The sequence below is a fragment of the Bemisia tabaci genome, chromosome 4 (genome assembly GCF_918797505.1).
Source record: "Bemisia tabaci chromosome 4, PGI_BMITA_v3".
NCBI lineage: Eukaryota > Metazoa > Arthropoda > Insecta > Hemiptera > Aleyrodidae > Bemisia > Bemisia tabaci.
This window is the reverse complement of record NC_092796.1, coordinates 3,074,135-3,089,185: the sequence shown is the minus strand read 5'-3', so window position 1 is coordinate 3,089,185 and position 15,051 is coordinate 3,074,135. Positions and strand designations below refer to the sequence as shown.

The 15,051-nt window shown below is 39.1% G+C and overlaps 1 protein-coding gene across 5 annotated transcripts in view; it reads right to left on the bottom strand.

The window, feature by feature from the left end:
• Positions 1 to 15,051, bottom strand: part of Spn (protein phosphatase 1 regulatory subunit spinophilin) — a 69,364-nt gene that overhangs the window by 27,157 nt on the left and 27,156 nt on the right. For 4 of the 5 annotated variants that reach the window (XM_019042682.2, XM_019042684.2, XM_019042683.2 and 1 more), the window contains 6 exons: positions 10,045 to 10,114; positions 6,827 to 7,169; positions 5,010 to 5,221; positions 4,281 to 4,543; positions 2,646 to 2,918; positions 1,572 to 1,618 (listed from right to left, as the gene is read on the bottom strand). In XM_019042682.2, the coding sequence (XP_018898227.2) occupies positions 1,572 to 1,618; positions 2,646 to 2,918; positions 4,281 to 4,543; positions 5,010 to 5,221; positions 6,827 to 7,160 (1,129 nt within the window). In that variant the 5' untranslated portion in view covers positions 7,161 to 7,169; positions 10,045 to 10,114. Of the gene's footprint in view, positions 1 to 733; positions 1,150 to 1,571; positions 1,619 to 2,645; positions 2,919 to 4,280; positions 4,544 to 5,009; positions 5,222 to 6,826; positions 7,170 to 10,044; positions 10,115 to 15,051 lie in introns of those variants that run through there. The other variant, XM_072299151.1, reaches the window with a different exon arrangement.

The window sequence follows — 15,051 nt, the reverse complement described above, 5'->3', positions numbered from 1 at the left end:
TTGTCATCAATGTTTACGATAGTAACTTTGCAATGGAGGGCATTCTCTTCAATGTGTATATGAGTAAGAGTGAACTAAAAATTATTTTGCACCATAATCTACTGCTTTGTTACAGCATTTTTATATTATTGTACAGTTGAACATATAATTCTTAATTACAGTATAATTATAATAATTGATTGCAGTTGTACTTCAAATTTTCCTGATTTTTGCTAATTTTGCAATTTTTATGGTTTTGACAGCGGTAACTTGGTAAGTCAACTAGTCAACGTACAAAGTCTGACACAAAATGGGCAAGAGAAATTACTGCAGGATTTTTAAACAGAAACAAGAGCTGTACGTTTATAATTTTCATGGGAGCTTTATCTTAGGCTCAAGTAAATGATAAACGGAGCAAATCTTATTGTAACCTCTCAATAAGTCAACTGGCTTGAAGCTGAAACTGATTTGTTCACTGAAACAAAATCTAAGATAATTAGTTTGCTTTGAACCTGAAGCTGTATTTCCCTCACAGAAGTATCTCAAGAAGTTACAATGACACAGATTGGAGAGTACAGTAGGTGTACAAGTATAGTTAGGTATAGGTAAGTAAGAATAGTTAACATTTAAGTTTGGAGGAAAAGAAAAAGTAAAGAACCCAGAGGCAGACATTTTTAACACCACATCTTGTACTGAGCATTCCAGTGCCGATACCAATTACAACTACTTAAGCACAATTGAGAGCATTACTTACGAGTACAATAGTGACATAAAACGTGAAGGCACATCAGGATAGAGCATAAAAAAGGAAAAAATTTAGGAGACTCTACATACAAATAGAAGTACTTGAAAAAATTAGGAACAAAGATCACTCCTTAAGTTTATGAAAGTCACTTCCGTTTCAATTCTAAAAGGAATACTGAGAAAGAAGGTAAAAAGCACAAAATTCACCGAGGACATATTGAGGAGAGGCAAAGCAGCCTGCTGGAAGCTGACATAGACTAATAGATAAATAGAAGATAAGGAAGAGATGCTAAAAATAAATATCAAGAAGTTTATCTTGGTCTGATGACAACCAGACAACCCCCACTGGGCTCTGTGCCAGGAGAACTTGCGCAAAAACTCAATTGAAAAGATGTACCCTTGATTTTCTGACTGCATTAAATTTAGTCCCTTCTTTATTTTTAAACAACTTGGGGAGTACAAATCTCGTAGGTTCATTGGAGCAAATAGTGATTTTTTTTTTTTTTTTTTATACAGGTCTTAGAGATATAAATTCATAAGAGCTTACGGACTAGGACTAGCTAAGGACTAGGCTCAAGGACGAGAGGCCTCCTGTTGCTTTGAGGATTAAGAGAGATAATCTGAGAGGTCATTTAACAATTTTTGAACCTTGTAGTTAGAGGGAAGGATGGGAGATAAATTATGTACATCGACTTAATCAACTTAAAAAACTAAATTCCAAGGTTCGAAAGAATTTCATACGAAATTTTTAATTTATTTATTTGATTTTATTTATTTGACAGAAAAAGAGGAGACATCTACAAGAATCAGCTGATTAAGTTCGGATACTCTATAAAGCAAATACTTACTGGCTGGAGCTTCTTCATTGATTACAGGGGAGCTTGCACTTTCATTCCTGAAAACAAAACATATTTTACAATTATGTTGTTTAAAAGAAAAAACCCTGGAATCTTTGGAGGCGGGAAACATTTGTATCATATACATTGAGAAAACAATATAGTATGGTAAAAAATCAGGAAAAAGAAAAAAAAGTAACGACCTTTTCTAAATACAGGCCTCTTTTTTTTATGGGTTTTTGTAAGAATCGCAACAGTTAACAAACCATCTGATACTTGCTAGATTTAAAATTCCAGTAAATCACATTTTTAAAGAAGAATAATAAGATAGTGGATTTTGAGTCTCATAAATATGACTGTGCAAGGAACTTGAGCCGTTTAAAATTGGCCGCTTAAAATTTTCACTATAAACACAAGCTCCCTGTCACAGGTCCTGTAATCCTCGGAACTTCATTTTCATTTAAATTCTAACTAGTCATTAAGGATGGCTGCATTCTGTTCATTTTTCATCTTTTCAATACTGTCATCCAGCCATCACCCATAAAATTAATGACTAGACTTGCATCGGATAGCTCCACTGATAATAGCCGGCCAATCGCGTATAGACTTTATGTCTCACCACCCGTCACATCATCAAGTCTATAAAAGCGCGTGCTGCCCGTTATTCTGGGTCTATTCCACCTTCAACCCGTGTGAGCTCCACGTAGCGCCTATTCAGCCCTTCAGGCCCAGTGTGACTAATCTTTTGTAAAACTTGTGCTTTTTCATCAGAATTTTAATATGAACTTTTCCGTTTCTCAAAAAAAAAAAAAAAAATATAAACAATAAAGATGAAAAATAACAGAATCCAGCCATATTTAATGACTAGTTAAAATTTAAGTAGAGATCCGACCCGATAAGAGGCTCCTCAGGTTAAGCAACCTTGCTCTGAGCATTTTAGCTTTGTTGCTGTACATTTTCGAATTTACCACTAGTGATTGAAATAAAAAAATTAAATTTCGAAGGTTCGTACTATTTTTAAACAAATTTTGAAATTAAATAAACCATTACGATTCGATTTTTTAAAAGATCTATTGGCTAACTTACTTGCACTTCGAAGGTGAATGAGCCTCCTTATCCTCTAATGTTTCTTTATCATGGGACTTTGGCGTGGGCAGCGTGGCTTTGGTTGACTCTATTGTGCGAGACAGTTTAACTGGCGAACGGCTACTTGGCGGTGGGGGAGGAGGGGAGGATGGTGGAGGGGAGCGTAAACGTGGAGAGGTAAAGGATGAACTCCTGACGGCAGCAGCCGAGTTATCGACAGGCGTTCGCAGCGGCGTTGTTTTCAGGTCGAATTTACTTGGATCACTGTTGGACCTGGACAAATAATGAATTTGAAATTAATGAAAAAAAAGCTTCATTGCTATCATAGGAGTGTTTACCTCAGGCAAAGAGGCAATCGGATTGGGTATAGACTAAACAATGAAAATATCTCATGAATGGAAGGCAAATGATGGGATTAACTTTGACATAACAAGTAGCTAAGCAAGGAAAAGAAAAATTCCGCAGAAAGGATAGACACGAAGTGACTAGACGTCACTGTTATTGATTAGAACTACAATGGGGATGCAAAAAATACTTTAAGACAATTTGTGTTTGGAAAGGCAGGGGAATTTGGGAAGCCGTGGCTTTTTTAAGATGAAATTTCAAGCATTTCAAATGAATCAACATTTTCTGTATTTTATTCAATTTTTTAATGTTTTGATGTACAACATTTCTTGGCAGTGTCACTTTACGTAATTATGTTGTGGGACAGACAGTGCTATGGGTTAAAAACTGAGGATGAACTTACATTAATCGCTTTTATTCAAAGTTTCTAGTCCAAGCTGTTCGGGTTTGGCCATCATCAGAACTTTTTCACGGAAATTAACAATCTAGTACTATACATGACTTTGAATTGAACGAACATTAGTATGAAAGGAGCTTCATAGACCGCCATAAATATCAAGCTCCTCTCATAATAATGTTCTTTCATTCAAATTCATGTACAGTACTAGATTGTTAATTCCTGTGAAAAAGTCCTGATGATGGCCAAACCCGAACAGCTTAGACTAGAAACTTTGAATAAAAACATCAAATGTAAGTTTATCTTCATTTTTTAACCCTTCGCAATGACTACCCCATAACACTATTATTCACATTGTCTGGTTGAAAAAATTGTCTTCACAATTCTGTCAGTGAGAAATTTTTTTTCCTCTTTTTTTTGCATTCCTGAATGCAACTTAGGATGAGGTTTTTGCTAAAAAACTGTATGTGAAATTTAAAGGTATATTGATCTAATTTGATAGAGTTGAAAGCTTGATAGTCACATCTACATTGCAAAAATCTCATCTCCAATTATAATTTTCTGGAAAAAAAGCAACCAACATTCCCACTAGAAAATGTTTGTAATTTTTCTTGCCCATGTGAAGATTACTTCTACAAAATTTTAAGCAAAATCGCGGTTGATTTCCTTTCAAAAAATTTCAATAGGAGATGAGATTTTGAAACACCACAATATAAAAGTAACGGTTTAGCTCTACTCTATCCAATACGGAGTTCTGTACCTACAATAGGTCTCAGACAGTTTCCAACTGACTTAATGCAACGCTTTAAAAGTTTCAAAAGCTAAATAGCAGACCTAGTATAGATATTTGGAAATGAAATGTGAGTAGAGGACTTCACCAATTAAAATTGTACCTTGAAGTGCTGCTTCTAGACTTGGAGAAATGTGAGGTCCAATTCCTCTGCTTCTCTATGAGTTCTCGGCTGTTCAGCTTTCGCTCCGGTTTGTCTGGTCTTGACTGCTTTTCAGCTGAACCATTCATGAAAGGTGAAGCACGGTTGGAGAACTTCTGGGTGTTAGTTGTAGGAGGCGTGACTGGCTCTTCGGCTGGGTGCCTGAGTTCCGCTGCATTGCAGTTCCCATTGAGGTGAACTCCGTGACCATTTGATACACCATTCTGAATGTTACAATCAGATTTTATTAAAACTGTTGATTCATTGAAATTAAAATAAAAAAAAAGTGAGTTGTAAGAATGATAATAAAAAAATATGAGGTAAAAGCATTTTTTGAAAGTTAGCTGAAAAGAGGAGAATTATTAATGGTAGCAATAACAATTATTAAGAATCTAACGTCACAGACTTCTCCAGACCATTGGAAATGCTTACATGGTTCGTAACTTTACAGAACAAACTGAATTCAAGACGACTCCTATTAGCAAAGTAATTCAGTTTGTGCGTTTCAAAAACAAGAAACTTCAAGCGTATAATAGGAACAGATTGTTTTTACTCTAAATAAAAACGTCTGATTACATCTGTTTTACTCTTGACATGTTTTAAAATTTTACATACTTTATATTTTCCAGGTTTTGATGAAGAAAGAAATATTGGCCAATAGTTTTGTCACAAGAAATAACAAAGACTTACATGATTAGCTGTTTGTGAATTGGCACTGAGAGAAGGTGATGGAGATCGAGAATTAATCATGGAGGGAATAGAGGAACACGAGGCTGTTTTATGGGATGTCCGCGAGGGCGGATCATCTCCCAATGAAGAGTTTGTGGAACTTGATCGGGAGCGCACATCTTGCTTTGAGACTCTCGAACTTCGGTCAACACCCTTGGACCTATTTTCTTCTCCTGAAATAATACAATGCCGACTGTAACAACAATATAAAATGGCATGACACTGAGACATGCTGGAAAATACTTCATTTAGTTCAATTTCTTGCCAGGATGGCTCCTGGTCGGAATGGATTTCTGGTAAAAGACGATTGGGGGTCTAGTATCCCAGTAAACACGCAAATTGAATTGCTTGAAGATTTTGCTTGATTTCTCTCCGCATCTGACGATGTTGCTGCTAATAAAAGAAAGTCAGGATAAACCATCCTGGTCTCGAGATTAGGAAAAAAGGTTCCCTGATTTTTCCAAGTTTCAACAAGGAGGTAGGCCGGTATTAAAATTATGTAGGCCCAAAATTAAAAATTTGTTCGAAATGTCAAACCCATTCTAAAAAGGAAAAAAAGGCGACTTAGCAATTTTTCCCTGACATTATCATCATTTTTCCTTGGATTTCCAGGTTTTCCCTGACTTTTTAAAATTCCGTGACATTTCTCGGTTTTCCCTGACTGTGGCGACCCTGTATTCGAACTACATTTTACAATTAGGAACTACAATTTCTGGCTCATCCGTTTAAAACATAGGGAGACTGATTGCACCGTCGTTATTCCTTTTCTGAAGCTGACATTGTAGTTCCTGATTGGAAAATGTAGTCAATTTCGTGCAGGGTCTCTAGTTTTTGTTTTTTTTTTTCATTTTGAGAAATCCTGATTTTTGACTGCTAAATCCTGATTTCATAATTTTTCCAAATCTTGATCAATTCCTGATTTTTAGCGGAGAAAATTAAAATTTCTGCAAAAGCATATGCGAAAGCAGAAAAAAAGTCCGATCAGACAGCCGACTTTTCTCAAATCCTGATTTCACGATCGATTTTTCCTGATTTTGGACTGCTGAATCCTGGTTTCATGATTTTTCCAAATCCTGATTTTATGCAGAGAGAAATTGGATTGCATTTTGCAAAAAAGAACCACTAGCATTGCAATGTTGTTAAGATTGTGCAACTTCTTTTGTCTTGGAGGAAAAACCCGATTATCCCTTGATAGTTTCTATTTTACTCGCTAAAAACTGTAAATTTAAGACAAAAATTACCATCTAAATTTCATAGTTTTTCACAATTTCCGCAATTTTATTGCAAAGGATGAAGTTGCACAGTCTTAGCATCATTGCAATGCTGGTGGTTCCTTTTTGCAAAATGCAATCCAATCAAAACTGCATAAGCATATGCGAAAGCAGAAAAAAAGTCCGATCGGACAGCCGACTTTTCTCTAATCCTGATTTTACAACCGATTTTTCCTCAATCCTGGTGGACCTGAAATCCTGATAGAATCGGGAAAATCCTGATGCTAGACACCCTGTTCTGCCATGCTAAGGAAGAACGCCGTACGAACATTCGAGAGTTGCCAAATTTCCTTCGATAAAATGTTTATTTTCGCGGAACTTCATGATTATTTTTCCTTGAAACTTTCAGGAGCTTCAGGTGATATTGCGAACAAAATTATCTGCAAAAGTTGGATAGAGAATATTCCAAAGTTTACCAGGAAATTCGTGTTTTATCAGAGGAAATTAGGCATCGCCTGGAGGCTTGTAAGGCGTTGTTCCTTAGGACGGCAGTGTTGTGGTACTCACCGAGCTTCTCGAAGAGAGCGCGGGCGTTGTTGAAGCGGGCGACGTGGCTCTCGGTGCGGACGACGGTGACGATGACGGGGGACTCGGCGAGGGACTTGGGGTCCCTGGGGTCGGGGCGCTCCCGCTCGTCCCTGGGCGAGGCCGACTGCTCCCGCTCCCGCTTGGCGCGGACGTCGCCGTTGGCGCCCGGGGCCGCGCCCGGCGTCCCGGCGGCCCCGTCCCGCGGCCCGGGCCCCGGCGGCGACTGGAACGTCTTCGCGATCTGCGAGACCTTCGTGCCGCCCATCATCCGGCCCACCGCCACTCCCCCCAACCCGCACTTCTCCTCCATCATCGCATCAGCCTGCAACACAAAATCCACACACCAGATTAACACCCACTTACCCAAGCCAGGGTGCCCGTCAAACATAAGAAAGAAATCAAAGATTACAAATTTCAGCGAAGTATTACATGAAATTGTGTTTCGAGTTCAAAAGTTTGACGGTTCGAAAAACCTATTCAGACCTCAAATGGACTGCATTTTGCAAAAAGGAACCAAGAGCACTGTAATGTTGCTATGATTGTGCAACTTATTTTTTCTTGGAAGAAAAACCTGGTCATCTATAAAAATTGTATATTTTACACCCTGAAAACTGTAAGTTTAAGACAAAAATTACCATGTAAATTTCATATTTTTGCATGATTACAGTAGTTTTATGGCAAAGGATGAAGTCGCACAATCTTAGCAACATGGCAATGCTTCTGGTTCCTTTTAGCAAAATGCAATCCAAATAGACTCTAGAAAATCGATTCAATTTTTCGGATTCTTGGGGTCAAAAAATTGAATTTTAAAAGCCATCACTGATGAATCACCTAAAAATGGACAGATGCACAGGGTGAAAATTGAGGCTGGGCAAATATGATTTCTGCATCGAAATTTCAAGTAGAGCACGTCGAATATGTTGAAAAGGTCCGTAATCAACTCATAAATGAAAGAGAAGTGATTGAAAGTTTGCACTGTAAACAGAGTGTTCAAATTTCCCATTCACGAGAAAACCACGGTCAAAGTACAGCCTCAGAGTCTCGAGTTTCCACGGTGACTGCGACCGGAACTTCCGCGGATAATGGAAAATCGTGTGCTGATTGTTGAAATTGGTAGAAAAAGCGATAGATAAAGAAGATAAAACGGATGTGGAGGGATCCTATTGGTATAAGCGGGTGGTTGCAATGGACAAAAGAGGTAGGTAAATTAATATTCTAATTAACAGCGACCCACGGGAAACCCTTTAGTTAGTCCATCATTTTCTCCCTTAGTCCATCAGAATCACTCATTTCAAACGATAGGATTGCTCCATACTCCTTATGTATTCTTTGTCTAACACTTTGTCCATCAATTTTAAAAATCAGCCAGCAGAGAGCGGAAATTCAAAACCTAGTGAGCTCCATGAGGTGTTTTTGGGATTGGGCATGATTCTACTATTTGTAGTGTGGCCTAACTAAGGCCAAGTGCGTTCGGTTTGTTTCATGCAATTCATGAAGATAAATTTTGTCTAAATTATGATCATAATTTTCCGACAAGAATTGTTATTCTTGTGCAAGATGTTCGTCCATTCCGAAAAGGAGTTGCACAATCTTAGCGGCACTTGATGGCACTTATCGCGTTTTTGAATTTCTACTCCTAAAAACCCTGGTAAAAATTGGCGATAGGAGCTGTGTTTCAAAATACCATAGGAATTCTTATAGCCGGCTGAAGAAGGCTACAGAAAATCATATAGCTGGCTGTAGAATGCGGAGAAAATCATACGGCCGGGCTATACGAAGCGATAAAAAATTATGAAGCCGGGCTATAGTTCCTATCGCCGGGCTTTGCACTTTATCGCCTGGCTGTTGCTTTTTCGCCATCGATTACAAAAGGCTATAAGAAATTGTGTAGAAATTCGTGTGCTTTGGAAATAATTAAGTTTGATACGGAACCACCTTAATATTTACAAAACACACATTATATATTCCTTTAATACATATTTTTTTCATCAATTAAAATGAGAATAATCCATACAGGATGTGCAAACATTTCAAAATCATGAGTTGAATAAAGCTGACTCCGCCAGATTAAATATTAGAGCCCAACACAAAGCGGAGCGGCGATGCACTGGCGCCTACAAACCTAACAGGGATACTTCACGCATTGCGCAACGCGTGAAGTATCCCTGTTAGGTTTGTAGGCGCCAATGCGCGTTTCGCGCTGGCTGCCCGCCCGCCGCGCCGCAGCGTGCCACGGCGTCTGAAGCAACTATTTCACACCAGAGGTATTGCACAGTATCATACGAAACTAAAGGCGCTCTAATATATTAGGAATAGAAGGCATCCATCAAAAGTACGGAGCTTTCCTCGCGAAATAAATCAAGATACTACAGCCCAGAGAGAGAGCAGGAGTCCAAAAACTCACTAAGCCCTAGCATCCGTAATTAGTAACGTTTAGCATACACTTTATCGCCTGGCTGTTGCTTAGTCGCCATCGGCTATAAAATGATATGAGGAATTGTGTAGCCGGCTATAGAGGCTATTGGAAATCTTACAGCCGGCTGTAGGTCTATGGTATTTTGGAACACAGATTCTACTGCCAATTTTTACCAAGGAAGTCTAACTTATGTTTTCTTCTTCTTTATTTTTAAAGAAAAGGAGGGAAAAGTTATGTGAACCCGATCTTACTGTTTGAAGTTTGACTGAAATGGTCCACGTTGATTTTCCATCTTCTTTGAGAGTGGGCCATTTGATTTAATTTCATCTACAAATGCCGATATCCCACTTAAAACGAGATAATTTTCTCGTTAGAAAGACCTTATGATTCGGAAAACTAAACCTCTCTTGAAAAATTGAGAAAATGATATGGTATGATACAAAAGAGTGGCATTAGATCTGACGCTCCTTCCAATCCGCCATTCAGCGCTGAGCAACTTAATTGGCACCGCTGTGTCCTTAATTGCATAACCTAAAAAGTGAAGGCGTTTTTTATTCGCTGAGAGCGTGCGTAGACGACGAAGCCGCGAGACGGGTGATGGGCATAGGAGGATGCGCGGTGAGACCGTGGATCGTGGTAATAGACACCTACAGCATCGGCGGGCGCCGGAAATAGCTCAATTTGTAAAGTTGGAGGATGGCGCTTGCTGACTTGACAGGAGAGAAAGCTATACACCGTAACGAGGTCTCATTTTTTTGTCAGGTTCGAAAAAAAGCTTTACCTTAGAAGAAGGAGTGGGTTGGGGTGGTCCATCTTAGCACGTCAATAATCTCACTGCTCCGCTCATGAGCCTGTAACAAACAAATGCGCACACATTTTAGAAAACAAATAAACGATATACATATTGGATAGATATAAGTCAAAGTGCAACTCAATGTCATAAATAATGAGAGAAAGAGGAAGATATTACTCTGAGAAGGAATTTTCGGGTGATGTTGTTGAAAGTATGATATTTCTGACCACAAAAGGTCAAGCCAGTTGTCACTTTCGTTTAATTGTACACCTCTTCACGAGCAATAATATCAGAAATTAATCAGTGAAAACGAAAACGCACCGACTCGGTAACACGAAAATGCCCAATTTCCATTAAAGACAGTTAATTTACAGAAAGGTCATTGAAGTTAGTGCATCTGTTCCAACTTTGACCTTTAAGGAGTCCATAAGTACTTGTCTTTCGGTGGCAAAAATATTTTTCTTGAACTAACTACTTCACCTAATGTGCAGTTTTGTGTACGTCTTGATTACCTATTTTCATTTTTCCGAGTTGGTGTGTTTTCGTTCTCGCTGATTTAAATGTATTCAACATAATGAGTTCTTTTTTTGGATTGTGTTGTCATTTCTGAAGCTTTTGCTCTAAAGCCCGAGGTTGAAAAGTTAGTTCGTGGGAAAGGGTGATTTTTACCTATACCTCGAGGAGATCCTAGGGGAATATTATCAGAGCAAAGGTAGAGTGAAAGAACTAAAATTAATTTCGGTGTTTTTCCTCCTCGTGTGTTTACTTTTTCGGGGTAAGTTAACTCTTTCCAAACTTGCCAAGAAAGAGGAAAGTGGAGAAGGAAAGAGTCTAAAATAATTTCAATTTTCTCCCTCTGTTTCCGCTGTGAAAATACCGGCCCTCCTGGGGTTAAAAGTAGAAAATAATATTTGAGTACAGCTATAAAACACTCCTCTATGTTTTGGTAACCATTTTGAGTTTTCGTAGACGGCGTAAGGTCCTTTACTCTTTCCCCACATGGACGGTTACGTAATAATATGTATAATAAATGCATGGTGTCTGGAGTCTGGAATTATTGATTGTTTAAATTCCTTGGCATTCCCCTAATTTTTCTTCACTTCCACGGAAAATTCCCTCGTGAATCCCAGGATTCCTTCTCATTTGCCTTCAGCTTCTGAGGAAGCAACATTTTTCTCCGAATTTCGCGAGCTAATCCACTTTTTACTGTTTGTCTGTTCCTTTAGAGCCAATAAGCCAACATGGACCAACAATTTTAAAAATAATTTGATCTCAAAGCTGATAGAGAAGAAATTCCTGGTTTATAACACCAGTTCCGTGACGAGTTCCCCAATTTTTCTGGATTTGTTTCATTCCCTATCGAATATCTCTGCAATTTCATCAGGTCGAATTCAGGTTCAATCAGGTTTCTTCTCAATTCATCCGGGACCTCAACACCATGGTTTCATTTAAGATTCCATTTTGTTTTTCGATCACTGAATATTGGACCGAGTTTATCAGAAAGGAACGAACCTACATTTTCGAAAAAATTGAATTAGAAATATTTTTGAGTTCCACTGTTTGTATATGTTCTCCAGCCAAAACTCATAAAGTCGCAAAAAGAAATTAGTCTGAGAAAAGAGGGGTTAGAGTTTATTTTCTGCGTCGAGTCATTGGAGGAATAAAACTTCAAACCTCTTTTTCTCGGTTTCAACTTAATAAGGGTTGGTTCGTTTCTGATAAACTCGGTCTTAATATAGTTCGCAAAGAGGGTTCATAGACGAGTACAGCTCACTGTCAAAAGTTCTTGACCGAACTTGCGGTCAAGAACAGCGCGTCAAGAACTTTCAACTGCGGTTGAAAAGATTCGAGCCCCGGTCTAGGTTTTTGATTGGTCGACTAATGAAGGCGTCGCGACGAATAGTGGTATCTGCGCCGGCGCCGCGGCGCCTGTGCCCACAGAAGCGGCGACACATTTTTCTTCGACCTGTCAAATTTTTATCACCGCCCGCTCCGACGCGACGCGAGATTCCTTATTTTGAGACTGGCTCAGAAAACTCAGCTTCGGAACTTCCTCGTACGGACGGGAGCTGCCCAACTTCGACTCTAAATTGACTTGTTAGCAACCCAATGATTCACTTTTCGCGCCTTCAATAATTTCTATTACAGCAACTTCTCGAAACGAAGCAAACAACTTCATGATCAAAGCATCACAATACATGGACGTATTTCTGCCAAACAGAACTATGTGCACCAAGACATTGCTGGAAAAAAAAACACATTGGATCTGAAGTCCAGACTCTAAAAAAACATCGACAAGAAAAAATACTCTTGATTCAATCAGATTTAAGCTTAAATCAAGAACCAAGCCTTTTAATTTGAGCGGATTTCCTTTTGATTTAAGCTTAAACCTGATTGAATCAAGAGTCCTTTTTCGTGTCAATGTTTTCAAGAGTCTGGACTCAAGATCCAATGTGTTTTTTTTTTTTTCCAGTGATGAGCCCTGAGACTCCATAAGAATGTATGCATAACAGGGCTCACGTCGTAATGCACATGGTTCCGTTTGGTAGAAATACGTCCACATATCGATGGTTGAAATCGAAAAAAGCATACAGGTATAGCAATACTTTCAAAAATCCGATCATGTTTCATTTTATCGAATGAAAACTGACTGAAATATCTACTCGACATTTTTTGGGAATATTTTCAGATGAGAGAACGAAATCCGTGGAAAAGTTTCAGGAAACAAAACTGATTGTCAGTTTCCTTTTAAAAAGGTAAAACATGAAACCAAAGCGAAGATTTACAAAAGCTTCAAGACATTATTCAACTTCAGCCATCGAAATTTTCGCGCCAAAGAGAGGGGTGCCGTATAGCAAGTGCGTGGGTGTTGGCCTGAATCTGAATTTCTGTAACTTCAGCGTTCTTTGACAATAAAAGGTCTAAATTTAACGAAAATAATTGGTTTGAGCCGGTCATCGAATCCTTCTGGTAAGATTTATTGCCGTTAACATGGGCCTAAAAACAGAGGAATGACGATCCTCCTCCTTCTGACGCACAACTAGCTTACAACTGCAGAAATAAAAGGAATATTCAAAATAGGTGATTACAAAATAAACGCAAGAGAAATTTTGAAAATAAAAAGTATTTTGCGAGAATACCAGATAATACGCAGAATTTAGACATGTGACATTACAACAAGTTAATATCATAATATATTTTTTTGTACCTAGCGTGAGATAGGTGAATCGACAATCGACGCAAGAATCACCTCGTGACACTCCATTACGCTCAAGTCGAATAACGGCAGTAAGCTCGAAAACCTCATTATCTGCCATTTTGAATCACTTGCAAGCCAGGGCCCAGGGGTGCAGAAACGTCTCAACCATGCGATCAGACGGGTCCCAATCGGTTGCGTGTGAAAACGGGAGGGACCCGAAAATGGTGTTTTTAAATGTGAAAGTCGGCAAAATCGCACTTTTTTCGTCTATCTGCGGCCAAACTAACGAGTTCTTCGTAAAGTCGCGGTATAAATCACGTATTCTTCGAAAGGCCCCAGCGATTTATTCGCACATAGCTATAAAAAAGCATTTCTTTAAAAAAACATTTTTGAGGAAAATGGAATTTTGAAAATGGGAATGCTAGGCACTCTCTGCTGAAAGCGACGTCCGCCATTTTTACGGATCCTAATTTAAAGCTCCATGCCATAGCTAAAAAGCTAGCGAAACCAATCAGTAATGGATATTACACTGCCGTGCTAAGGAAAAACGCCGTATGAACATTCGAATGTTGCTAAATTTCCTTCGATGAAACTTCCATTTTAGAGAGGAGTTGTGACTATTTCCTCTTGAGATTTTCAAATAATTTAGATCTGGTTGAAAATGAAATTGTCTGAAAAATCGGACGGAAAATCTTCATAAATTTCCGTATGGACAGGATGGCATGAAGCGTAAGAAAGAAATGAAAGATTGAAAATTTCAGGGAAATATTTCATGAAATTTCACGAGGCTGTGAAACATTTCATATTTTTCAGGGGCTAGAGTATGCAACCCGCACTCAAACACACAAAAAAAGAAGAAAGTCACAATTTTCACATTTTATGAAACATAAAAAGGAACCGGTATTTTTCAATATCTTTCATAAATTTCTGAAATTTCATGAAATACTATCGAGTGAAATTTCAAGATTTTATTCTGCATGAAATTTTGGCACCCTGCGTATGGATTCGTATTCCACTCGAGGAAACTTGGCAACGTCTGAAGGCTCATACGGCGTTTTTTCCTTAGCACGACAGAGTACAGCATCCATACTCTCACTGAAGGTTCTCTGGTGGAAGCGATACACTGGTCCCGGTGGCGAGGCGAATGACTGGCAGAAAGGAAAGGACCCTTCTTGATGTCTTGTTACTCTTGTTAGGAGTCTCGGGCAGAAACCGGTGTGCCGGGAACGTGCGCGCAACTCATGTCTCATTAGAGGAAATTACCGGCTGCCGGCGGCATGCTCTGCTATTTGAATCTCGCCTTGCGCTAATACCCCTCGTCGTGGATTCTGGGGATTCTGGAGCGGCTACCGCGCTCATCTCCGAGCCTGCTTCACTTCCAGCACCGTAAATTCTCACGAGTATCCTGTCGTCCAAAGGAAGAACACCCTATGAGCCATCAGGCGTTGCCGAAGTTCCTTGGATAAAACAAGGATTTCCTGGTGAACTTGAGAGTATCGTTTTTATTTCACATTGGTTACGAGGAATTTGAACTACCCGCTCACAAGAAACTCAAAGCTCTACTGAGTCAAATCGCCCACTAACGGTTTCAGCAAGCTCCTCAACCGAGCAATGTTCATTTCCCACCATGTGTTGTTCAAACTATTAGCAATTTGCTATAACTGAGCCAAAGCGTCAAGATTGAGGTTGCTAGATTTTTATATGGCAGGGACTGTCATGAATAACGTTTAGCGCGCGATGTGAATCACGTAGAGGATTGAGTTTTCATGAGCGGGTGGTTTGAATTCACGCATCAA